We start from the raw sequence: 26690 nt of genomic DNA on the forward strand, positions 1-26690 counted from the left end.
AGAATGTGTCTGCAGGCTTGCGAAAACCACCTGAAAGCTGCTTTCCACAAATCTACTTTTTAAAAACAATTTACCTTGGTCCCATATAAATAGTAAAATACTTTTTAGCATTTGCGTTGCAACTTCCTAGATAAACGGTCTCTAAAGCACACGCTACAACTCCATGGTTGTGTTTCAAAAGGTTCTTCTTCCACCTTTTATCTTCTCCTGGCAAACTGGATCAATTACGTTATCCTGGATGGGTACCTGGATCACGTAGCTGTACCATTTACTCAGAAAATCATCTCCTGAGAAAATAGATAGGGTAAAATGGAATCTTTTAATTATGTTCGAGGATTTCACCAAGTCACAGTAATGATCGTAAAACCTATGAACAAGCACGCCTCTGTGCTTCAATTTAGCCATTATTTATACAGCCTGCTGCCTTTAATGAGGCTTTGTTCATAGAGCTACACGATAAGTTTTAATCTGCTCTGTTTTAGTTTGGGGTGGGAGAGTGAATTTAATGAGGTAATTTATATACCTAACGTCAGAAACGACAACGTATGTGGCACGAAACCCCGAGGCTCTCACTTCTAAACCTTCTACATGATGACAGGATGCTACTTTTAAGGTCTCTTGAGTTTTCAGATTGCAGCAAGATGTTGCTTTGTGAACGAAAATCTCTTAAAGATTATGCCCGCGTTTGAAAGATATACTACCAGGTTGAGTGTGTTTTACCCCATACTCCTTGTAACTGAGAGCCTGCAAATACTCGTTCTCGTGCTTTCTAGCCATGGAGTATTGTATCCTATAATTCAAGGCATTGCAAAAGAACATGGCTACACTGATTATATCTCAACCTAACTTGACATCATTCTTAGGTAGCGAATGCCAGAATGTTTTACAGGTTAGCCCTAATTTGAGAATTGCTACATGGCTCCACCAGAGAATTATATAATTGAGAGATGACTGCATGAGCATGTCCTCTGCACTGCACCAAGGTAAATCGACCCTAATTGTCGTTCAAAACTGCAACAGATGTATACTAGATTGAGACTCGGATATGAGAGTTAGATCAAATCGTCCCCCCTTGCAATCAATTTGAAAGGCCCGACAAATGGGTAGAGACCCCATCTACTGTGATAAAATTGACAGTGACACAAGAACTAACACCATGATAGGGGAGTCCCTAGCCATTTTATTATGCCTCTTATGGCTGTATATGTAGAGCTTCAATGGCATCCCCGCCCCACAGAAACCCACATCCACACATGGATCTGTCTGGCTATATTTATCCACAAGTTTAGATATTATCTGTATATAACTTCCTAGATTGGCTAACCCATGGTGGTTTCAGTTGATAATTAGGTCATGGAGAGTTGCCAATGGAGGTGACTCTGATAGGCAGCTTTTTCTTCAACTTCACTGTTGGAAAGTAGATAATGTCATCCTTTTCAGCAATCCATCTGCAGTATGAGAAATTTAATAGCCAAATTAAGAGATTAAAGAGCACTAACAACCAATGCATGGACTTTTTGTCTACAGGGTCAACTGCATCTCAAACCGGGTTGGCCAATAAAAGCTTCCTTTTTTATGTTTTGTGGCCATCCACAATTTGAAATGAAGCTGGCAGGCTAGGCAAGCAGGCCCTAAACATCTATACGATCATTTCTCAAGAAATTATTCAGCAATTCCAGACAGATCATGCTCATAGATGTGCGAGGGAGTAGCACATCAGATGTAATAGTATGAGATAATTTTAGGGACCAAAATTACCTGTAAGTTGTGACGAGATGGTGAAGGAAGATGGAGATTTCAAGCCTGGATAGTTCTAGACCAGGGCATAGCCTTTGTCCACCTCCAAAAGGTGTAAAGCAATTGTTCTTAACAGAAGCTCCTGTTTTCTGTAGTTAAAAAGAACAGCACATTGTTCACAAGATTAGTTTTCTGTAGTTAAAAAGGTGTAAAGCAATTGTTCTTAACAGAAGCTCCTGTTTTCTGTAGTTAAAAAGAAAAGCACATTGTTCACAAGATTAGGGTTTTTCTTTTTGAATTTTTCAGCTGAGAAGAAAACTGAGAGTGACTGAAGCCTCCTCAAGCGCCCTGGTTAATAGGAAGGGACCCTTGTGGACCAAAAATTATTATCTTGCTAGAAAAAGACAGCAGAGGTGATTCTAGGCTCTATCAAAATGGTTTTACAGTTTTACCTCCCATCTCCATGGATCAAACTCGTATGGGTTTTCATAATTTTCTTCATCCATGTGTACAGAACTGAAAGATGTCAGGACACACCATCCTTCCGGAATCAGAATTCCTGCAAAATTAAACAAGAAGTTTCTTATAATTTTCCAGAAACATTACTTGCGTGTATCCTTACTCGATTTTTAGAAACATATTTTTCACTACGTCAGGAATTCCAAATCACAGTAGGAAACGGATAAAAAAAGAAACACAAACGAATGATCACACACACGCACCTTTGATCTCTACATCCTTGAGAGCCTTCCTCCAAACTGCATTGATTATGTTTGCTACTCTAAGAGTTTCATTTATCACCTAGGGTCATAGACAAACAAACAAATAATCTGAAGTGATAAACATAATTTCATAATCTATCTCATGAAATTAGCTTAATGATGAGACCTTGGTCTACTGTAAATTAATATTCATCATTTTCATCTTCCCTTTCAACATTTGTTACTTACATTCTGAGTAAATTGCAAGGACATGTAATCAGTCCAACAATAATCATCACCAGAATCAGTCTTCTGCCTCTTCAATTTCATGTTCTCCTCCTACACAATCACAGGAAACATCACTAACCCCCACCAAAAAAACCTCCAATATGCAAAAACTATTGCCATGCATTCAGTTTCAACATTTCAAGAATAAATCACTGGTGTAGATGTGGCGAGGTATCCTTCTAGTACTAACCTAGGTACATAGCACCATAGCAGAGCTACCATCGAAAAAACAAAAACATGAGTGTGTATTTAAGTGAAACAGAACATTCTATACGAATTAGAAGCGGTAGTAATGACCATGACGATGCTACAGTAGTGGTGCCTCTCTCTTCACTAGTAGTTTTTCTGGGGACTAAACGCAAGCCAAGCCAAGCCAAGCCAAGGATATCAGAAACCAAATCCTGCTTCAACCAGCAGCTAGCCAGTTCACGTTCGTTTATTACAGGCAGTTCTTTTAAAACATTCCGTTTTCCTAGTACAAACTTTTCTGCTCTTATCATTGCTTCTACTGGCAAGTTCTAATCCATCAATACACCATGATGCTAAAATTTAATACAAAGGCAAAACCATGTTCTTGAATATTGTTAGATGTTCTTATCAACTTAACTCCTTGACTAATTACATTTATATCCTTTTGTATTTATTTCTTCCATGGAACACTAACCCAACATGAAAACAATTAATAAATGGACAAGCAAAACATTATGTTTTTTTTGTATCATAAATATCTTTTGATTTGATTTTTTAAAATAAACAATCAATCAATCAGATTAGACATCAACCAATTGGTATCATTTAAAAGATTAATTCATATAAATATTTTAGAATTTAAATAAAATTATTTTTCACAACCACGTCTAAAAATCATAGTACAAATAGTTCTCTCTAATTTGTTTTAGTACCTTGTACTAATATTGATAATAAATGATAATAAAGTGATGCCTAGAGTGGTCTCAACCCTGACAGACACATAGTTAATAAGGTGGTCCTTGCCCGACAGCCGTTCGACTCTATAATCGTACGGGTCATAAGCTTCCACGAGTTGTGGGGCCCTTTAAAAAGGGCTAACGTGTGTGTCCACTGAAAAAGACTTTTTAAGAAAAGTCAACCACTACACAATACGTGATGAAGCCGACAACGCATGGCCCATATAGCAGTGAACCTCGAATAATCCTAGCCGTTAGATTAAAAAGATGCAAACTCTATCTTGTGGTGGTCGATATATAGGGTAGAAGATTGAATACACATAAATATACATATAGATATATATACCGTTAATAGCTCTAGAGCGACAGGGCAGTCACTGAGGAATTTGACAGCTAAGGTCATGGACATAGGCACGGTTTCTTCTCCAGGGATCATCAGCTCAATAATATGTGAAATGATGAAATCCAACGATAGAGATTGCTTGTCATTTTGTTCACCAGAAATGTCACGTAAAAGCACGTCCACTGCATCATTAGGGATTGTATTTTGATGTTCTTGATCTTCTGATTTCTCCAAGCCCAATTTTCTTTGCTCTACAATCTTTTTTACTAGCTTGAATATTCTCTCTTTAGCCTGCATGTTTATAACAAGTTAAAACCTATGAAAATAACATCGGTAATGACGGAGACAGTGAGACATTCATTTTACGCTGCCGTTTCAATATCTTCAACAAAACAGATTTCTATCATTTATGTCCTTTTCTTTTCTGTATTACAAGACACCAACTAAACATAACATGGTGTTTCTATTTTTATTGAGTGATAAGTAATAATACTTTCAAAAATATAAATTTTTATTTTTACCTTTAGGGATTTGTATAATCTTGTTCCTGGTAATTTGATCGGCAGACATATCAATCCTTTGATGAATTCATCGAATTCTCTCTTAAGAAAATCCAAATCATCACTTGGATCAAGACTTAGCAATGCTTTAACCAAGACTTTGAACGTGAACTGAAACATTCAGAGAGTGAATTAGAGTTTAACAGTAGTTATCAGTCCTTAAGTATGGCTCGAAGAACTTCTTATATATCTTTAGGAATATAAATTAGAGGGAGGAGAAGAGATGAACCTTTTGGGTTTCTTCTTGGATGAGTAGAAGGGGACGGTCCTTCCAAGAAGTCAAGGTGAGTTTAACATGGTGCTCAATGTCTTTGGTAATTCTAGTTTTGAACTGTGGTGACCTCAAGAAACCACCAATAAGTGCATGGACCTTCTTCTGTAGAGTTCCATTTGTTTGAAGTATAGAATATTCTCCAAATATTTCCCTGATTGATTTAGGATAAGCAGGAATAAAAATGTTGCCATGGTTTTGTAAAACAACTTTGTTCACTGCTGGATCCGTGGATACTATGATGGGCGTCCCTAAGATGTGTGTTTTGAACACCTTCCCGTACCTGCAGACATACACACAGACACACAGATTTTGACCCATTCCTTGTTTGGTGGTTTCCATTGATTGAAGAAAGAGGGCACTTGTATGAAATGAAATGATAAGAAAATTGTCATTTCAGTACAGAGCTGAAAACTCTATAGGGACATAGGCTGTGCTTGCTCACTGGAGGAAGCAATAGGATATATAGGAGCTTCAGTATTCTATGGACATAGGCTTGAAGGTAGGCTACAAATTAGCAAAAACGTTTGACTCGTCTAGAAAACCACTACTTCTGAACCTTAGGCATGTCTATCTATGGCCTCTAGACCATGAAAAAATTGTCGGCATTGTGAGCTTAGATTGGCTTGAAGGTAATTAATTGTTACTGGTCAAGGTGTTGCAGGCACATCTGTGTACTCAAAAGAACATTTTGGCCTACCAGATTTACAAAATCTTTCGTAAGAGGACAGATTAAGAGATACGGTTCTCTCTTTTTTCCCTACATGCAATTTCACAATGTATTAATTAAAATTCATTAATTTAAGGGCTCGATAAAAAACGACGACAAAAAATAGAGTGCATAACATGCAATTCAATAACCCTAAAAAAAATTAAAGCTTGATATTACATATTCACAGTAAAACTCGAGAGGCATTTTATTTTTGGCAAAACCACACTATATCATCATGATCATCATCAACAAGACCATCACCATCACACACACTTGCTGTAATGAAACAATAATGCTTGGCCAGATCGGCAAATTAAGGAGAAGTAGAAGATCATAGCAATATGGTATCTAATTCTAATCATGTAAAACTGAATATTGGAGCATGAATCCATGTTAACTCATGTGGCATATCTTGTAGTAAAGTTTTTCTGTAGAGGTAAAACACTAGATCAGTTGATCATAGGACTTGGGTTGTTACTAGTAGTGCTTGGAGAAATGGAAAAGAAATCTATCAATCTATCTTGAGTAATTCCATGAAGATTAATTTTGAGACAACTTTGAACACATTCGATGACAAGAAATTCCAGCACTTGTACCTTAATTGTATTTATTTTCATATAAAAAGAAAATCATGATATATATATGTATATATATGATGTTAATTACGATAAAAAAATAAAATATAAACCAGGAACGAATTTATAAAAAATGGAAACCCTACACCGTCCAAGAGAGACTAACTAGAACATGGCCTGAATAATCTATATTGGTGAGCATGCGAACTTGTACCCACTTTTAACTTTTTAATTAGCTTTTCATATAAAAAGAAAAAAGAAAGAAGAAGAAAGCAGAAGAGATTAAAGATATGATCAGCTTTTGAACTCACAGGGGATGTAATTAACTAGCTAGCTAGAGAAGAGGCAGGGAGATCGAAGATCTTAAAAGCAAGAAAGAAACTGAGAGAAATTAAAAGCTTACAGTGATCTGCGTTTCTCCATGAAACTAACAGGTTGAGAAGTGTAGCCAGCAGCAATGAAGTCGAGAGTTTCTCCTATCAGAGGCCAGCCAAAGCTTCCCTTTGGAAGCACTCCACTCTTTTGTTCCATCGTCACGTCGCTGCTGCTGCTGCTCTTCTCTCTACTGTACCAACACCATCCAACAAAGATACCAACCAAAATCCAAAAACCAACAAACCATTCCATTCTCTCGAACAAAACTCTCTTTTCTCTATCTTTATTCTGCTTGGAACCCTAGAAAGGAAAGCCACAGACCCTGCAACTTAACTTCAGAGCTATCCAAGCTGACCCTCTAATCACTACATGCACTAGCTAGTCCTATGTTGCTCTCCTACTCTCTCTTGCGTGTGCGTGTGTGGTTTTATGAGGTGGTTGACGAGAAGCCTTTCCTTGTAAGAGAAATGAATGAGAGGGGGCATAGATATCTTGAGTGGGGAGATTCGGGAGATCTAGAGCAACTATCATTTAATGAGTTGGCCATATTGGGGGCACCCAGTCCGCCAGGCTATGTATTTTGTCTTCACTTCATTTACCATATATATATATATATATATATATATATATATATATATATATTTTCATTTTATCTAAGTGTATTTATAATAAAACTCAACGAATGAATTATGCTTAATCTCTATCTAGAAATACATTACCTAAACTTTAAAATATAAAAGAATAGTAGGTGAATAAGTATAAGAAAAGAAACAACAACCAGATAAAGAAAGGGAATAACTCACGAGATTACAGATGACATTTCACTTGTCCAATATATCTATTCAATTCAAAGAACTTTGAAATTAAAACATTAATTTCATATAATTCAAGAATATTCATTAATTATAATGAATATTCATGATTGATAAATTACTTATAATAACATTTATTTTAATTATATAGTTAATATATCAGTTCATGTATAAAGATATTTTAAGAATTAAAAGAAATTACTCATCAAACAGGGGTTTGATAGCAAATATTTTTTATTGACCAAACTCAAATTTAAACTCATCATCCCATGGACCCATTATCCAATTCACTAAATTATTTTGGATTTAAAATTTTTATTATCCAAGAGATTTAAAAAAAATAATCTCTCATTTGCTTTTAATTAGTTTTTAAAACATATTAATATTTTATACTAAGCATTTATTTATGTTGGATTACAAAATCCAACTTGATTTTAACCTTAATATGAATGAATCTCACATGTAATTTCATCTTAAAAAATTCATTACATGTTGTATAAATTAATTCCAAGATACAACTAAATATTATGTGCTATCAATTGGAAAAATCACGCTAAGAAAAATTATCATTATTTCTTTAATATAAGAAAAGATCGCTAGAATATAACTAACTTTAAAAAAAAAAATATTCTAAGCTTTTTCAAAATAAATCTTATATTTATAAAAATAAAACTAAAAGAGAAATGTGTGAAACATACATTGCTTAAAACTATACAAGAACATATAATTTCCAACTCCTCGGTCAAAACCATTCATATACAATCACTGTGAGGGACATGTATATGGTCTTTGGAAATTATTTTATTATGTAATTAAAATGATACTTTCTCTCTAAAATGACCTTCATAATATGAAAATTGAAAGCAATTTGCTGATTGTGTCTCCGCATCAATGTATCCCGTGTACTAGATAGATTACCCGCATTATATCGTGGGTTAATTCTAATTGTTTTAACATAAAAATATAATATTTGGTGGACGATAATTCAAGACAAATTAACTTAAATTTATTAAAATATAACTCATGATATGAGACCAAAACAACTTGCAAAAATAAAAATATAAAAAATAATTGTAAAATTCAAGATGTAATCACCCAACATCAAAGATGAAAACAATAAATAAATTCAAAAATTATAATGTCAAATAAGAAAACCTAAATCAACCCAAGTTAATTTGACAAACCCATGATCTAGAATACCGAGATAAGTAAAGAATTTAAAAAGATGAGCCAAGAAAAAAAAACATAAAAAAACCTGAGTTAACATAGGTTAACTTTACTAACTCGCTATCAAAATATCCAAACAGAAAGAAAAGTGAAAAAATAACAAAGCTTAAAGGCAAATTATTTATGTAAGATAATGAAAAAAAAAATCATAAAAACACCGAAAAAAAATAAAGTTCTAAAGGAAACACCTAGCAAAACAAGACCATGATTAGATAGAAAAGAAAACTTATCAAGAGAATGCAAGCTAGCCTGGAGTAATTTGACTAGCTCATACCTAGGGTAACCCGTCAAAACAACTTTTTTTTTAAAAAAAAAAAAAATATTCAATAAAACAAGCTCAAGGGTCAATAATTCAATAACAAATAATAATAAAAATAAATTTAAAAAAACCGAGTCAACCCAAGTTGATTTAACTAACTTACAACCTGAGATATAAGACAATAATAACTCAGCAAGAAGGAAAGCATAACAAATCACGAAGCTCGGGACCCAATAAGTCAATCTCACATGGTGAAAAAATAAATAAAAGGATTTTTTAAAAATACCAAACTAAAGCTAGGTTCATCATCGAAATTGATGGATCGAGTTATGAAACTGAGATCACCCTGTAAAAGGCAAGTATAAAGAAATTACAGCACAAAGTTCTAAATCATAAAAAGACTAAAATCAAAATAATGAGGACTAAACCATGCACAAGAAAATAACTGAAAGAAACCAATCAATGATTAAATTGAAAAATAAAATAAATAAAGAAAATGATAAAAAGGAACAATAAAAAAATAAAGATCAAGATTGAAAACCAAATAAATTTATATTAAATCCTAGAGGACAAAATAAATAAAATAAAAACTATAAACAAATAGCAATAAAAAAATGAGAATGGTATTGGATTCAAAAATCTAATGAGATTAAATGATGAGGGTCAAAATAAAAAACAAAATAAACTTTAAAAAGCATTAGATTTAAAAAAAAAAATAAGGATCAAATTTAAAAGAAATACAAACTAAATAACACAGCTGAATTTTTAAAAGTTATACACGAATATTAAAGCAGAAGAGAGAAAAGAAAAAGATAAGAGAAAAAAACTTAATCGTCGTCAAATTGCCACCATACTAACTACACACATCACCCCATGAGCTGCACCACCAATTACCACATTAGATGAGACGATGGTTGAAAGTTTTTTTTATAACCAGAGTATATCTTACGCACCTCTAGAATGACATGCGAGATATTAACATATTGATGCGTGAACAACATGCGTCAGCCTATTTAATTAATTTATTAATATTCATAAAAAAGAAATTACTAAATAGGATGCAAGGGTATATAAATATTATAGAAAAACCAATTTGCAAAGATTAAAACACCCTCCCAAGCAGTCTTTTTTTTTTAAAGTCAAATGTCATATATGTAATTTAACTTTTCAAAAATTGTGAAAAGAGAGGGAAAAAAGGCTTTTTTGCAATGTCAATATTTTTAAGCTTTGAAAGTAGTATTGATAATTAACCATGCAAATTAATTGTAAAATACATAAAAGCCTACGAAGTAAAGGTCAATTTTTTCAGCTTTAAGGGTGAAAAAATATTTTTTCTGTAAATTTTAAAAAGTAAATAACTAAATCGCCCCCCTTCAATATGCAAATGATATTTGAATCCCCTGAAAAATATAACTTCACCCTTGCTTTCAAGGTAATTTTTAAGTGCAATGAAGGACAAAGTGGTCAAAATACTATCTAAATTTACAGTGTTTCTTCTCCTAATGAATAGGAAAAAGCCGAGCCCTTTAGGTTTTTTTTTTTTTTTAATAATAACAAATAGGGTTTTTAATATCTAAAAATATAAAATTAACATTAATATTCACATTTTGATTCAATAGTTAATAGATAAAAAAATTTAAATATCTATGTTTTATTTATTGAGTTTTAAATATTTATTATTTTCATGATTCATTACTTAAAACTTGTTTATTCTTGTGTTTAAAAAACATTTTTTAAAAAAAATTATTTTTTTCTTTGATTTAATTTTTTTTTTTAATTTCTAAATCGTTTTGATGTGCTTATATTAAGAATAATTATTTTTTTAAAATATATTATTTCAATGCAATTCTAAATAGAAGATATTTTAAAAAATAACATCTATTATAATATCAAATATATATATTAAATGACAACATGGTAGAAACTATAAATTCAATGTTTTTATTACCCAATGCAGTTCTAAGTAGGAAATATTTTAAAAAATAACAAATACTATAATACCAAATATATATATTAAATGACAACATGGTAGAAGCTATAAATTAAATGTTTTTATTACCCATAAGCTTCTAGTTCAATCCATGTATGATTTATTTCATGTTTATTAAATTGATTTTTATTTAAAAATATATTAAAATAATTTATTTTTTATTTTTAAAATTTATTTTTAACATAAAAATAATATAAAATCATAAAAATATTTATTAAAAAACATTTTTCAATAAAAAAAACACAGGCTTTGACTTGAGATTTAATTTTGTACCAGTAAAATCAAAAGAGGGAAAAAAAAAGGTGATAGCTTTTGTAACAAAGAAGAAGGAGAAGAAGAAAGGCATTTGGGCTATGATTCACCTGGATGGGAGCTGGTGTGATGCCACGCAACTCAAGGACATGCAGTGGGCACGTAAGACAAGTCCACTGGAACTATTCAGGGCGCCGAAATTTGTCAGCCATCTCCTCTTCCTCTCCACTTTCCTGCTGTGGACACCAGAGAAAACCTTCGTATTGTCTTCATCATTCTCAGTACTATCACTGTCACTGTCACCGTCACCCCCACCGTCCACAGAACATTACCAGCTCAGTATATTATCATACCATCTCTCGAGGTAAGTACTTTTGTATAATACGAGTTGTGATCCAACTAGGTTTTTGCAAGTGTTTTTGGCCCTGAAAAATCAACTGCGGTTGGTGCCATCTGTCATGGCTGCACTAGGAGCAAGTGGAGACGTTTTCCTGCATGTTTATTATAAGCTTCGACCACTCTTGTTCCGTTCAATAATTGAGCCTGTAATCAATTGTGCATTAGTCATCAGATTGATCACGAGAGGTGCGATCATTAGAAAGATCTCCTTGACTGGGACACATTGAACATCTCAGTAGGGGTCAAGATACAATCATGGAGAGTTCGTGCCTCCAGCGAAGCTCAATCACTAGCTGTACACAACGAAGTGGAATCAATTGATGCAGAATCAGAATCAAATGGATATGGATTGCTGTTGGCAAGGTTGTAATTTGTCCAGCACTTTTGAGGTCCGGAAGAAGGCATGATTGGCTCGAGGAATCAACTATAGGCGATCGGCAATGAGGAAGTGGCAAGAAATAATTTCTTGTTATACTATCGATCTGCAACCAATTTATGTTCTAATGCATACAAGGAAACATCAAATTGAATTCATCTTCATACTTGCAGCAAAGCATATAACAGCACAGAATAACACGGGGAAACTTACTTCAATGGAGCCCCCGCAAAAAATTATTTCAATGTCTCGATCGATACCTTTACATTTACAAAAGACTTGGACCCTATATAGGCAAATGAGGGAAATACATCACATGAAAAACAGCCGTCCAATTTGTGGGCTCCGCATGTGGATCCTGCAATCTAACAGGCTGAAGTTTTCCATTTGATACGAACTGGGTAGTCTGTGTTGCGTAGCATTATTCAAGCAAGACTTGATTGCGTTGAACGCTTTGCAAATATTAACCTCAACGCTTCCACCAAAGCTTAAGCACTGGCACCTTGCACCTCTAGGCTACTTCAGTGTTCAAGATTGGCAGCAGGTCCTGGCTGCTGGCATGCAAAATTCTGAATCTCCTAGCAAGAAACAGCTCCACCAATGCTAAGAAAGAATACATTTGAATGATCTAATGATAATTTAACTGAAAAATGGAAATGGATGCCATTCCAGGCAGCTAGTGCTGTTCAGTATCAGCTTGCACAGGCAACAGCTTTTTGGTCAAGATTGTTGTAAAATGAACTCAATGTGGTAATAGCAAGTGCATCTCCAAAGAGGGAAGCACGTGTCGATTTCAATATAAGAACTTCCACATAATCACCAACCATGGGGTTCCGCGCCTGACTTCCATCCTCATTTCGATTTGGCAGTGGCAGATTGGTAAATAAAACTCTATGGCCCCTGTCACTCTTGCCAATAAGTTCTGTGTCTGGAGCTCTCTTGTTGGGCCCTTCCACTAAAACAAGTTGGACAGATCCAATCTGGGAGTCAAAACACTGACCTGTACTCTCACGGAAAGCCTCAATGAGTTCTGCAAGCCTCCTCTGCTTGACCTCATCAGGGACATCATCAACATAGTTCCTATGGGCATGGGTTTTTTCCCTCATGCTATATGCAAACATATATGCCATATCATAACCAACAGCCTTTACAAGACTTAGTGTGTCTTGGTGTTCCTCTTCAGTTTCTCCACAGAAACCTGTAGAAATGAGCCCAGGAATTAAGAGGGCAATATCAAAACTGAGGTTTAACATCATAAAAACTAAGGCACATAGATGTTGTATATGCAAAACCAGAGGGAATTCCTATGTGAAAAATCTAAATCTAAATTAAATTGACAAATAGATACGAGCATCAACAAATCAGGAGGATGGTTTGTCAAAAGAAAAGAAATTCTCTTCTCATAAAGGCCAGTTGGGGAACTTGCGAGAGCAGGGAGAGAATGGCAACGATACTAAAGACAAGGAAGTAAAACTGCGTGCAGTAGTCCTAAAATCAGTTCGTATAACTGCACGAATGAGAAAATGGTAAAACCTATGAAATTCCAACAGGATAAAGCACAAACTACATGGGACAAGAACAAAATCAGCACCAGACATTCTAAAGAGTACTAGAGCACGTATAAGCGTTCAGTTGGTCTTAGCTCTGACATGAACAGCAGGATTCAAGGTAAACAGGCCCAAAAATAAAGCTGCTTATATTATTTTACCCAATATTAACTCCTATGATGTAAGAGAACTAGGAAATCACACCAAGGAGGTTTGTCTCAGTGACAACCTGATATATTAGGCCCCAAAAAATTACAGGTAGTAATCAGAAAATATTTTTCCTAAGCCCTTTCAACTTAATGATTTGGTTACATGGGTGAAAAAGCAAAACGACTAACCAGGACACAAGCATGGGAATCGAACCCCACATATCTCACTCCACAGTAAACTAAGACAACCTATAGGTGAAACAGAATTTTGATATATCATCTAAGCATAAAAAGTTGTGAGAGGTGCAAGTTCCAATTTTATGGAAAATGAAGCCATTTTGATAGGATCTCTTACCACTTATGAAGTCGCTGGTTATCCCTACATCTGGAATAATTCTCCTGATTTTCTGCACAAGATCTAAGTATGCCTCTCTAGTATATCCCCTACGCATTCTTTCAAGAACTGTGCTACTCCCAGTTTGAGCAGGTAAATGGATAGATTTGCAGATATTATGTCTGTTCCGCATTACATACAATAAGTCATCTGGGAAATCTTTAGGGTGTGGTGATGTGTATCTGAATCGCATTTCAGGAAATTCAGTGGAAAGCCTATCCAAGAGATCTGAAAAACGTAAACCTACCCTTTTCACCTTGCACGTGCTGGAAAAACCGTCACTATACTTCCAATTTGATCCAGGTTCAACTTCCTTTTCAATCTCAGATGCATCATTATAGCTGTTTACATTCTGGCCAAGAAGAGTTACCTCTTTTACACCTTCTTTCCAGAGTTCTGCCACCTCCTTCACTATTGAATCAACAGGACGTGATCGCTCTCTCCCTCTAGTAAAAGGAACAATGCAAAACGAGCACATATTATTGCAACCCCTCATCACGGACACAAAAGCATTAATAGAATTTTTAGAGATCCTCACAGGACTAATATCTGCATAAGTCTCTTCAAGTGAGAGAAGGGTATTGATCCCTTTCTGACCATAATCGACCTCTTCCAGTAATCGTGGCAAATCTCTATAAGCATCAGGTCCACAAACCACATCAACCATCTTATCTGCATCTAATATCTTATCCTTTAACCTCTCAGCCATACAACCCAGCACAACAACCTTTGGTGGATGATGCGACTGTGACCTTCCAATGGCAACATTGCTCTTCCAGTGTCTCTTTAGAAACCAAAAGTAATTAAGTCTCTGCCAGACCTTTTGCTCTGCATTGTCCCTTATAGCACATGTATTAATAAATATGATCTCTGCACTTTCAGGAACATCCACAACTTCACTATATCCAGCATTCTTCATGATAGATAGAACAATCTCCATGTCATTTACATTCATTTGACACCCATAAGTCTCATGATAAATACGGCCTCTTGGCAGAATTTCAATATCTGGTGGGACTTCTATAGCTGGCACAAATCTTGACAGAAATTAAAAAAGAAAGAACAAATTCTGTTAAATACAATGCCCAACGTTCATAACTGAATTGCATTTCAAGCATTTATCTCATTTTTAACCCTACATTTTCAATCTTTACAGCAACCTACACCAAAGAAACATGTTTTGAGGAGCATAAAATTGGATAGCGATCTTCTAGCATGAACTTGCTTATCAAGCACTAAAGTTTCAATCTTTAAAGCAACTTTTGCTAAAGAGCTTGTTTCAAAGAGAATTCAATCAAAACCAATGATAAATGAATTGCCTTTCAAGCATAAAATCAGCTATTAAGCCTTAAAGTTTTGATGTTAACGGCGAGTTCACAAACAAACCAGTTTCAAAGAAAATACGACGGGAAGCAGGCATAGATGTGACTTGCAGTTCAGTCATTAACTTGTTTATTAAATATTAAGCTCTAAAGCTTCAATCTTTATAGATCCCTTCAGTAAAGGAACCTGTTTCACGTAGAATCCAATTGAAAGCAACCGAGATTGAATTATATTGCAAGTATTAACTTCGTATTAAGCTCTAAAGTCCTAGTCTTTACAGTTACTTTCACTTGAGAATTCAATGGAAAGAAATCATGATTTGGTTCCCTTTCAGACATTAACTTGTCATTGAGAAGCTAAGTTTAAATCTTCACAAAGCCCTTCACTTCTAAAAACTTGCTTCAAAGAGAATTCAATGGAAACCAGAGGTAATTGAATTACATTTCCTGCATAAGCTTGGTTATTTGAGCCATAAATCTTTAGTATTTCCATCACCCATCACGCAAAAAACCCATTTCTAATGGAAACCCTTCTGTTCTAAACTCCCTAAAGCAGCATTTCCACAAGAAAAAAGGATAGCAGTATCAACTAAATCATTTTAAAACAGGAGTCATTAAAAATAAACATCCAAAGTCAATTTTATCCAGAACCCTTTAAAGAAAATAAATAAGAACTCACTGGGGCTGTGTTTGAGAGGCAGAAGCGGAGACGGGGGCGGAAGCTGAGGAAGCAGCTTGAGCAACAAAGTGGTGAAGGCCAGGACCTTGAGTGTTCTTAGAAAGGTGAGACTGAGAGAAGTTTCTTGATAGAGTGAGAGAGAAGTTCCTCTTTTTGAGTGGTCCTTTATTGAAATGTCGATAGCAATGATAATAAGAAGGGCATGGTTTCTTTGAAGAGGGAGACCTGAGAGTTAAACAGCAGCATCGCCTTTGGATCGTTGAAAGAGATGATGCGAGAGAAGACGCCATGAGAGAAACAGAGCCAAGAAGAGAGGAGTCTGTAGCAGCAGCGCTGAACAGGAGCTGGATAGGGATTACCGTCGTCTTGTATCTCTGTATTTCCCAAAAAAACGGTGCAGTTTTTGAGTATTTGCTTCCCATTTTTAAATGGGCCCGTACCGGCCCAATTATATTTCCGTATTTGAGAGAACGTCTCTCCTGTATTGCTTCCAATTCATACCAAGCCCCACGGCCGGCCAGGCTTGCACTGGATCAATACAAGTTGCTTATTAACAATGGCTAAGAGGCATGAAAAGTTTTCATTATTTTTCTTTAATTTAATTTAATTTTAATTTATTTATAAAAATTTTATTAATTTTTAATTTTCTCATTCAGTCCAAAATAAATAATATTATATTTTTCAATTTAGTCCTCATTTTTATAATCTATATTTTTTTCTTAGTTTTTTTTTAAAATTATCATTCTTTTAAATTTTCACCTTTAAATAAAAAAATTTATAAAAATTTTAATTTTTATTCTTTTGATTTTTTTTTTCTCAGTTAAATATAAAAAAATATTTTATATTTTAATTTTGATCATTTTTTTAATTTTTATTTTTTAAAATCCTTTTATACAATTGATTTTTTTTTTAGTTTCATTATTTGATATTTGATTGATTGATTGAGAGGTGTGTTTCAAGATTTTGTCAAATATGATGCCTCATGTTTAATAATTTGGATTATAAGTTTGAAAAGTTAATATATTTTTAAAAATAATTTATAAATTTTTTTTTATTGAGTTATTCTAATTTTATAATCTGAACCATGATTTGACGGGATATATAAGGTTGATTTCAGCCTTAATTATTAGGATTACAGTTTTACTATATCAACTTGAGTTGACCATGACCTTTTTTATGTATTTTTTCTTTCTATTGAACTCTTGCATGTTTTATGAATTGTGAATTGAAATACATCTTTTATTTTGTTTTGAAATATTTTTTTTTCCAAGGCTATCCTAAACATTTTTGTTTTTAAATTGGATCAACTTATTGCTATTTTTTTATTTTCTTATCTAATTAAAATAATGCCATCATATTTAATCCAATCAAGTTAATGATCAAAGTCATACATGTATTTTTGTTTTAAAAAAACATATTTGTAGCATTTAAATATTATCTTTTTGCATAAAAAATAGTTTCGTTGAAAAGAATTGATACCAAGGTTAGTAGATTACTTATACAAACCGAGAGAACTAAATGATATCACGAAGCTGAATTATTTTATTTTGAATTTAGTGTTTTTCTCTTTAATTTTGTTCTTTCATTTTTATTTAATAATTATTTAGGTTATTTTTTTGACTAACTAACTTGATTGGATCATATCAACACTACTTTAACACAATTTAATTTTAAATTTAAATTAGATAAGAAATTGAAGTAAAAGGTTTTTTCAATTAATTTCATCCATAAACTTATTTTATTTATCAAATGGGTTGTATTTGAATTGACAAAGTTAATTGATTTACGTCAAAATAACTTTAATATAGTTTAATTTTAACCAAATAAGTTATGTTAATTTTTTTTATTTATTTATTTTATTTCATCCGAACGTCAATTAGATTATCTCTGGACAGGCAAACCTGGTTAGGCCATGATAGGTGAACTTCTACCTAGTTTTATTTTAAATTCGTGCAGGTAAGGAATTAAATTGTTAAGTTTCAAGATTGATCAGTTGAATTGAATTTAATAACATGGTCATGTAAACCAGGGAAAATTTTATATTACATGCTCTACCAGTTACTCGTTAAAATACATTTTTAAAAAAGATAATCATATAAAAAAAAAAAGAATATAAAAATATCTCAGGATACTACTGCTTACTCCTGATAAACCAGTGCACTCGCAGATAACGGTAAAGAAAGCAAGCAAGCAAAATTAATCACGCCATCAGAAAAAAAGAAATAGCAACAAAGAGGAGATCATGGATAAGTACAAAGTGACTCATCGCCTCCTGAAACAATCGATAAAATCACTTGTTAACCGTCAATTAACCTCCAATAATCCAATCTATCGCTCCATTTCAGGTACAATCACTCTCTAATCCTAGTAATAATCCTGCAACTTGTAACGAAACTTTGAAATTTCTTGTTTTAAACAGCTTTGCCGCTCGGAAGTGGAGGTCGGAATCCACAACTGTACAGAAGTTTCGGTTCTTTAGCGACGAAAGTTGAGAGGAATCCGTCGTTCTCGAGTCTGAATTCCGATGACGTGAGTTATTTCAAGGGAGTGTTAGGGGAGAACAACGTGGTTCAAGATGAAGATAGATTGGAGACAGCAAATATTGATTGGATGCATAAATATAAAGGATCCAGCAAACTATTACTCTTGCCTAGAAACACCGAGGAGGTTCGTTTTTTATTTATTTATTAAATTCTCTATTATATGATGAATTAATGCAGTTTTATTATTATTTATTTGGTTTTGTGTGTGTGCTAGGTTTCTAAGATTTTAGAATATTGTAATTCGAGGCGGTTGGCAGTTGTTCCACAAGGTGGAAATACTGGACTTGTTGGTGGAAGTGTGCCGGTTTTCGATGAGGTAATGTAATCTTCTTTGTGTGTGTGTGTTTAGGAGTGTGTGCGTGCCTGTGTGTCTGGAAATTATCTCATGTTCAAGTGCTTCTTGATTATATTTTGTGCAGGTGATTATCAATGCGGGTTCAATGAATAAGATTATAGCTTTTGACAAGGTAGACAGTCTTGTGGCATTTATGGTTTCTCCGTGGTTCCTGCAGTTGCAACTTTTGAATTTATTCACTAGCTATACTTTGTAGCAATGGGTTCAAGATCTTTTTGCATCATTTCAAAGTTCCTAGAGTCATTATTATTTTGTTTTTATTTTTATTTTTCTGTAGCAATGGCTGACTTTATTTCAATAAGTGTCTAGAAAGTGTGAAATAAAAATGCAGTGTTCTAGTAATTGATTTGCAAATTCTAGTATAGACAAAGTTGAATTATATTTCTGAACCCAATTAGAAAGTGATTACCTCGTGGTGCATTTCAGGTCAGTGGCATACTAGTTTGTGAAGCTGGATGCATATTGGAAAATCTTATTTCTTACCTGGATAACCAAGGGTAATTGTTCAATAAACTTCATTTTCTTTTCTGACGGGACTTGTAGTGCATTTTAAACTATAAGGAAAAGAGATTCTATAATGTATAATAATAATAAAAAGAAATCAAGTTTAGTTATTGATATTTCTCCTTCTTGAATAGTGATGGATATTACTTTGATTGCTGATAATTTTCTTGGTGAGAGTGCAGTTTAGTCATTTTTATTAATCCTTCACTATGTAGCTGAATACTTTTATGAATTTCTTGAGATTTTCAGTAATTCCAGAGGACTTTGTGTTAAACTATTTGAACGAATTTTTCGTAAGAGAATTTATGAAAATCTACTTTCAGTTTGCAGAGAAATATGATACTGATTTTTCTTTCTTTTGTTTTTTATTTTCATTTTTTGTTGCATCGAATTTCTTTCTTGCTTTTAAAGTACCATTGTCATTGTACTCTTTCACACATGTTTTGATCTTTGACCCATGTGATTGAAATTATAGCAAATCGAAGTTTGGCATTTTAATTCATTCTGCATTCAAGTAAATTAAACTTCCATTCAGATTTATAATGCCACTGGACTTAGGTGCAAAAGGAAGCTGCCAAATTGGTGGAAATGTTTCAACCAATGCAGGTGGTTTGCGCCTTGTCCGTTATGGCTCTCTTCATGGGAATGTACTCGGTGAGAATTGTAATCTATCAAGTCATGATTTGTTAAGAACTTGAAGACTTTTTTTTTTGACACTCCTTATTCATATGACTATGTAAAATGAGACGAATTTGATTATGTTGTTGGGTCCTGCTACATGACCATAAAATTATGCTGTAATGCTTGGATATTATAGGGAAGTTATAGATGTCTGTATCATCACACTTCTGTATATCTATAATTTTTGTGATGCCAGTTATTACAAAGCATATTCAAGCATGACCATAAAATTATGCTGTAATGCTTGGATATTATAGGGGAGTTATAGATGTCTAATTTGTGTCCGTATCATCACACTTCTGTATATCTATAATTTTTGTGATGCCAGTTATTAGAAAGCATATTCTTGGCCAATCTTACAGGTCTTGAGGCTGTTCTGGCAAATGGTGATGTGCTTGACATGCTAGGGACATTACGTAAAGATAATACAGGGTATGACTTGAAGCATCTGTTTATAGGTATATGCCAATCACTTTGCTTTGGATTATTTTTCCCTATCACCAGCCAATTTTTCTAGATGGTCCAATTCATGTATTTTTGCTATCATTGATGTAGGAAGTGAAGGTTCATTGGGAATTGTAACTAAAGTTTCAATTCTTACTCCCCCAAAGCTATCTTCAGTGAACATAGCATTCCTTGCATGTGAAGATTATCTGAGCTGCCAAGTATGTTTTCAAGTGAAAATGACTGAAGCTTCATCATCTGAAAATATGTTATTTTTTCTATATGTTTTTGCTACAGAATATACAAATAATTAAATATGTGCATGCATACATATTTCTAGTGGATGTAGTTCTTGCCCTGCTTTATCAGTATGTGTTCCACCCTCTTGTTGAATTCTTGAGAATTGTTCTATACTTCTTACATTGTTCGGTTTGATAGGAACTGAATCTTTGTTTCTAGTCATCCTTAGTTCATATCAAAACATCTCATTATTGCTTAGGACCTTAATAACCCAAACAACTAAACCTAGGAACATTTTTCCATTGGCTACACCCTGCTACAGTACCATACAAACCATAGACTGCAGAGTAAGCTAGAACATATGGAACAAGAAACTTCATGCTAAATCAGAATACTGGAGCTTTATCACTTCCATCTGACATTTGAATCAGATTTTTCTTCTTCCAAAGTTTTAATTGCAGTCATGTTACTTGGCTAATTATAATGATTAGGATTAGGAGAGTATTAAAGGGCTTGGAAGAATGAGACTTTTTTTCCTGTTTTACAATTTGCTAAAGCTGATAGCTTTTTGGGTGGGGGATTCAAACAGGGACATGAATGTAAGGATTCATATTTGAAATGATGTGCAAATGGCTAAAAGTAAATGCCTTTTGTTTTCTGGAAAGACCAAGGTTTAAACCCATAGTATGTTTATAAACTTGCTTTTGCAATATCTCTCAATTCTTTTAAATTTGAGTTTAAGAAGTGTTCTTGCCTCACATTATTTTTGTCCTATCAGAAACTTCTATCAGAAGCAAAGAGGAAACTTGGAGAGATTCTGTCTGCATTTGAATTTTTGGATAGCCATGCAATGGATTTGGTATAGTTGCTCTAAATCTAATGATTGTCTCCTTTTCTACTTATCTCACATCAAGCAAGAAATTACAATCTGATTAAAAACACTTTAAGAAATTAAAGTTATGTCTTAGACCTTTTTTCTTACCACCATTCAAATTCAGATCAACAATTTAATGAATGTTTCTGTAATCACTGGTGAAGGTATATATGAGTGTAATTTGAGTTATTTGCTATGATAGTTCTTATCCTTCCTGAAGAATATAGAAGAAGTCCCATATTTAACATGATTTCATGGTTTAAATGAAGGGTAGTTATTCTTTAAAATTTTCCTTACCCTACTGGAATTGTTGATATTTGAGAACCAACCTTGAGTTTCTGCAATCATATTCCGTATTCAAGTTTTGTTTTCTTGGTCAAGTATATGGAATAACTATTTTAATAATCATGCAAGAAAATTTGAATATCATGAGTTTTATATTCTGGTGACAAAAGCAATTTATAGCATTACATGTTGTGGACTACATAGCAGTGTGATCTACACTTAATCTACAAATTCATTCTTTGTCATGGTTTGTAAGAAATTTTCTTCTGTGGATTATCTTGCAGTTCATGTTTATTTTATTGAAGAAATCCAGATTTTGTAGCTGCCTTAACTTCGATTTTATTTCGTGTTCACTTATTGTGTTTTATGTGGCAGGTTCTAAACCATTTAGAAGGTGTTCGGAATCCATTGCCTTCTGCAGTACACAACTTTTATGTGCTGATCGAGACAACAGGCAGTGATGAATCTTATGACAAGTAACCTTCTCACCAGTTTTCCTCTTCCTTTCAAAAATTGAATCAGCATTTGCTAAGGGCTGCTATAACACCTCTTTCTTCTATTTAAATTTTGGTAGTTGCAACTTTAGTTCATGTTTCTCAGAATAATTTGAGATTTTTAATTCTGAGTGCATCGCTGAATAGAAAGCAAGATATAGCTTTTTATTTTTATTTGTCATCCTGAAACGCCTCACCTTACCATGCAAAACACTGGAATAAGCTCCAACCTCAAGTGCTTACTTATGCCCCTTAATGAATGGACAATAGAATATAGCTGTCTCATGACCCGTTGAATGACCAATAGATTACGTAACTAATGTATTCCCCCGAGAGGAAGTTCTGTACAAGTTAACACCTTTCATTTGCTAACATTGTTTGCCATTTATCTTTTCATTAATCATTATAGCATGCTTGGGTTATCATCTTTTCTTGTATTCTTCCTTGTATAGATTGATCAAATGATGCCCAGTATGCTAAAACTGAAAATTTTATACAACTGCTTACAGAGAGAAGCTTGAGGCCTTCCTGCTTCACTCAATGGAATCTGGTTTAATTTCTGATGGGGTTCTTGCTCAAGACATAAATCAGGCATCCTCATTTTGGCGTATACGCGAGGTTCCCATTAAACTCAGTCAAATTTTCTCATGTCTACCTGACACATTTCTGACTATTTTGTGTCCTGTCCTGTTTAGTTTCTTGACAGTTGAGACATGATTATCTCTACCTATGCTACAAACCTTAACCTGATGTTCTCCATGTACACACTGTGCCCTCTAATCATTAGTTTACATTTGGAAATAATTATATGGTTGTGTGGGTGTTGGAAAAATCAAACATGGAGAAAGAAAACCACTTTAGTGTGATGATAATAACAAAGATCCATACTGTAAAAATTTCTCTATGGGTTATATATCATGAATTCATATTCTTGTGCTTCTGCTCTTCATCAACAATAGTAGTTTGGGAACGAACGCATGGTATAGATATTAATATTCTGTTTGTTGGATCATTTTGTATGGCTGCAGGGTGTACCAGAAGCATTGATGAGAGCAGGGCCTGTATACAAATATGATCTATCAATACCGGTCGAAAAAATGTACAGTCTTGTTGAGGAAATGCGATTAAGACTCGGTGAGAAAAGGCAGCATTACCTCTTAAATTTTGAATTGTTGGACATTCATTTTGCACGCTAGTGTGAGGTTGCATTGGTAGCTTGCAGGGGTGAACTTGCAGCATGTTCAGTAACAGATTTAGCAGAATAACTAAAATTAACAATAGATTTGAACATTGCCACCCCTCAAGAGAAAAGGAAGAGAATTGAATAAAGAAACATTGTGCCATGCTTGTGCTGGAGGCTGAACAAGAATTTCTCACTAAATTTCTCTTCTTTGGGTTGTATTATTTATATAGGCAACTTTATTCTTTATATAGAGTGTGATTGGATACTCTGCAGTATGTCCGGTACAAACTCATCAGCTGACCCCATTTTTCGTTCTCCCTGTCTATTTTTTAGGTCAATCAGCAAATGTAGTGGGATATGGTCATCTTGGAGATGGCAATTTGCATTTAAATGTTTCAGCACCGCGATACGATGATAAGGTAGTTTAGTTTTCTTCTTCAGTGACGTCTTTGAGTTATTTTTGTTCTGGCTATTATGTGACTCTTAATTAATTTATCAATGGCGTTAGCAGATTTTAGCACAGATTGAACCCTACGTATATGAGTGGACATCTAAGCACCGGGGGAGTATAAGTGCAGAGCATGGCCTGGGACTGATGAAAGCCAATGAGATATTCTATAGCAAGTCACATGAAACTGTGAGCATTTTTTCATTTTCACATTTGAAAATATTAGAAATGCATATTTCCTGGCATGTATTTGGATAATGTGGGGTTTCTTTACGTGATAATGTCTGAATTGCGTGGAATTCATTTGGATAGGTGCAACTGATGGCTTCTATCAAGAAATTGCTGGACCCCCATGGAATCCTTAACCCATATAAAGTTCTTCCTCACTCCCTCTGCTCTTACAGCTAAGTTCCTGGGACCCTTTTCCTCACTGTGGACTTTCTTATCATTGCCTGTGGATAATATCTGACTAGGCCTTGTGGGGGTAATTGAAGAAAGAACACTGTTGCTCGTATTTTATGGGATAACTATGTGCCCTGTAACGCTCAAGATGCATATGTATCATGTTGAATGCTTAAATCCCATTGACACTGCTATAAATAAACAATATTTCCTCTAGGCCTAAGCTGTTTTAACCTGTGCTGTAGGTGTGATTTTTCCTGAGATTAGTCTCTTTCTTTGTTTTCAAGTAAATGCATTTCTTAACGCTGTTAAAACTCTTGCATTAGATCCAGGCAGAATCCCCTAGACTGGATATACCTAATTTTTTGTCACTCTCTTCTCTCTTTCACCTGCCTATGTCTTACAATTGTATTTGTTCGAGCCATAATTACCTAGTACTTGTTCCTGGCATCACCTCTAAAGACTAAATGTTTGGAATTCAGAGGGGAAATTCATCATAGGGGAAGGTATCACTCCAATTTCTTTTTTTTCCGTTTCTCTGCTTGTTACTTCTGTTTCTCAGGAACCTGGACATTTCTGTATTTCTTTAATACAGTTCTATCTAACGTTTCTGTATTGCTTCTTCTCAACATGCTTTAGACTCCAAGTCCCATTTTTTTCCCGGACGAATATATGTTTCCCAATTTAGGAAAAAGCACCTTTTTTTTTTAGAGAGAAGGAATCGGAGCTTCAACCTCTTCTTTAGAGTGCAGACGCATGTGACCAGTGGCCACCACATCAGGATATGCACATTATTGTCAGCAATTTACCTTTTGATCATTCATTATTCCATGTGTGATGTTACAAAAGCACTTTATGCTTCTACGGTTTGGCCAATCCACGCAACCAAGTAAAGAAACATTAGACAAAAGCAGTAGGATTAAAGCAAAATCCAATTCCATCCCACTGGGACGGCGGAATCCTGTTAGCTTATTTTGTCAGCCAAATACGTGTGGATTGAAGTCATCGACCCCCCCCCCCCGGGCGAATTTGAATGGGGAATGAACATTTAGGACTCATGCTTTCTAAATTTTTCCGTTGCCGTTTTTGTTTTATTATAAAAAATAATTTTTATTAGATTTCAAAAAAAAATTATTTTTTTTATTTTAGATGAAAAATATTTTTTAGAAGTTAAGAAAAATTAAAAAATATTTATTATTTATTAATTATATCAAATTTATTCATTAATCTTTTTATTGCTATATAATTTTTTTTTAATTTTATCCTTTAAAATTTGATTTTTATATTAGTTTTGGTTCTTATTATTTTAATTGTTATTTTTTTTTCTTCTATTTTTTTAATTAAATTTGATTTGATTATTTTTTTTATTGCTATTTATTTTATCCAAAATAATTTAAAAAATTAGATTTTTTTTAATTTCATCATCTTTTAATTAATTATTTATTTTATTTGAAACAATTTATGAAATTGATTTTGTTTTTTAATTTTTTTATCTATTAGATTTAGTCTTTATTTGTTTAATAAATTTTTAAAAAATAAAAAAATTATTTTTTCATAATAAGCTAAATAATAAAAGGTATATTTCAATATATTTTTGATGTAACTATTAAATATAAAAAAATAATCTACTTTTTTAAAATTTATTTTTAATAAAAAATACTTTATAGAAAACAAACATGTTAGTACACTTCCGACCTGGCAACAAGTCAAAAGGTGGAGGATTTATCTTGTCTAAAAATTAGAGCAAGCTGAAGATGTATCTATCGTGCTCTTAAAAATATGTTTCTTGCCAACCCTGTCTTTACAAGATGCCCATACCTAGAAGATTCCCCGTAAGACAAAATTGCAAGGGAACGTTTCCATTAATGAAGGCTAGAATATGCTAACACTCATCTTAGAAGAGGTCAAAAGTGATGATTGCATATGCCTGCTTAAAAACAAAGATAGGGGAAAAGTAAGAAGCAAGTAAAAGTCGGTTTCTCTTTCTCTAGTGCTCTTGATGTTGGATAAGAAATAAGAACAAGGGATCTGTAACATTGCAAGATACAAAACTTAAGATTTTTTTTTTTTTTTATTATTATTAATATAAATATTCAGAGCAACTTATATATATCTCCACTAATTTCATAAATTTTGAAATTAACTACATTTAAATTTTCATCCACCAAGGGTGGGGGTGATTAGTCATTACACTTTTTCATAACTTTCCAGGAAGACGCTGTTACTGTTTGTTAGATTGTTTTAAAAATATATATTTTTAAAATAATATCAAAATAAATAAATCTCCAGCAAATAGTCTTTTGATGCAACGCAAAACTTCGCAGTAGTTAAAGTTTGACCCAA

At 33.6% G+C, this 26690-nt stretch overlaps 3 protein-coding genes across 3 annotated transcripts; 1 reads left to right on the top strand and 2 right to left on the bottom strand.

Moving 5' to 3' along the window:
- Positions 1-1082: 1082 nt before the first annotated feature.
- On the bottom strand, positions 1083-6963 carry LOC118063091 (3-epi-6-deoxocathasterone 23-monooxygenase CYP90C1). Its single transcript, XM_035077009.2, has 9 exons — positions 6517-6963; positions 4785-5109; positions 4517-4666; positions 3999-4286; positions 2688-2777; positions 2460-2538; positions 2190-2296; positions 1759-1886; positions 1083-1448 (listed from the first exon to the last, which is right to left on the bottom strand). The coding sequence occupies exons 1-9, from the start codon at positions 6738-6740 to the stop codon at positions 1352-1354; spliced, it is 1488 nt and encodes a 495-aa protein (XP_034932900.1). The 5' UTR covers positions 6741-6963; the 3' UTR covers positions 1083-1351.
- Positions 6964-11935: 4972 nt separating this feature from the next.
- On the bottom strand, positions 11936-16331 carry LOC118063090 (CDK5RAP1-like protein). Its single transcript, XM_035077007.2, has 3 exons — positions 15895-16331; positions 13855-14930; positions 11936-13001 (listed from the first exon to the last, which is right to left on the bottom strand). Exons 1-3 carry the CDS (start codon positions 16314-16316, stop codon positions 12496-12498), a joined length of 2004 nt encoding a protein of 667 aa, XP_034932898.1. The 5' UTR covers positions 16317-16331; the 3' UTR covers positions 11936-12495.
- Positions 16332-18035: 1704 nt separating this feature from the next.
- On the top strand, positions 18036-24563 carry LOC118063089 (D-2-hydroxyglutarate dehydrogenase, mitochondrial). Its single transcript, XM_035077006.2, has 15 exons — positions 18036-18239; positions 18314-18561; positions 18652-18753; positions 18857-18904; positions 19219-19289; positions 19832-19950; positions 20340-20435; positions 20533-20642; positions 21440-21520; positions 22196-22296; positions 22824-22932; positions 23343-23448; positions 23831-23916; positions 24009-24134; positions 24258-24563. The coding sequence occupies exons 1-15, from the start codon at positions 18137-18139 to the stop codon at positions 24351-24353; spliced, it is 1602 nt and encodes a 533-aa protein (XP_034932897.1). The 5' UTR covers positions 18036-18136; the 3' UTR covers positions 24354-24563.
- The last annotated feature ends 2127 nt before the right edge of the window (positions 24564-26690 follow it).

This window comes from Populus alba, chromosome 7 (assembly GCF_005239225.2).
Source record: "Populus alba chromosome 7, ASM523922v2, whole genome shotgun sequence".
Taxonomy (NCBI): Eukaryota; Viridiplantae; Streptophyta; class Magnoliopsida; order Malpighiales; family Salicaceae; genus Populus; species Populus alba.

Bases quoted from the DNA above. Each gene is read 5' to 3' on its own strand.
- LOC118063091 (XM_035077009.2), bottom strand. From the start codon at position 6,740: ATGGAATGGTTTGTTGGTTTTTGGATTTTGGTTGGTATCTTTGTTGGA. The intron at 5,110-6,516 runs GTAAGCTTTTAA...GTATGTCTGCAG, and splicing joins ATGGAGAAACGCAGATCACT to GTACGGGAAGGTGTTCAAAA. The intron at 1,449-1,758 runs GTAATTTTGGTC...CTCATACTGCAG, and splicing joins CATCTCGTCACAACTTACAG to ATGGATTGCTGAAAAGGATG.
- LOC118063090 (XM_035077007.2), bottom strand. From the start codon at position 16,316: ATGGGAAGCAAATACTCAAAAACTGCACCGTTTTTTTGGGAAATACAG. The intron at 14,931-15,894 runs GTGAGTTCTTAT...ATTTCTGTCAAG, and splicing joins GCCTCTCAAACACAGCCCCA to ATTTGTGCCAGCTATAGAAG. The intron at 13,002-13,854 runs GTAAGAGATCCT...TCATTTCTACAG, and splicing joins AACCAGCGACTTCATAAGTG to GTTTCTGTGGAGAAACTGAA.
- LOC118063089 (XM_035077006.2), top strand. From the start codon at position 18,137: ATGGATAAGTACAAAGTGACTCATCGCCTCCTGAAACAATCGATAAAA. The intron at 21,521-22,195 runs GTATAGTTGCTC...TTTATGTGGCAG, and splicing joins ATAGCCATGCAATGGATTTG to GTTCTAAACCATTTAGAAGG. The intron at 23,449-23,830 runs GTGAGAAAAGGC...TCTATTTTTTAG, and splicing joins GGAAATGCGATTAAGACTCG to GTCAATCAGCAAATGTAGTG.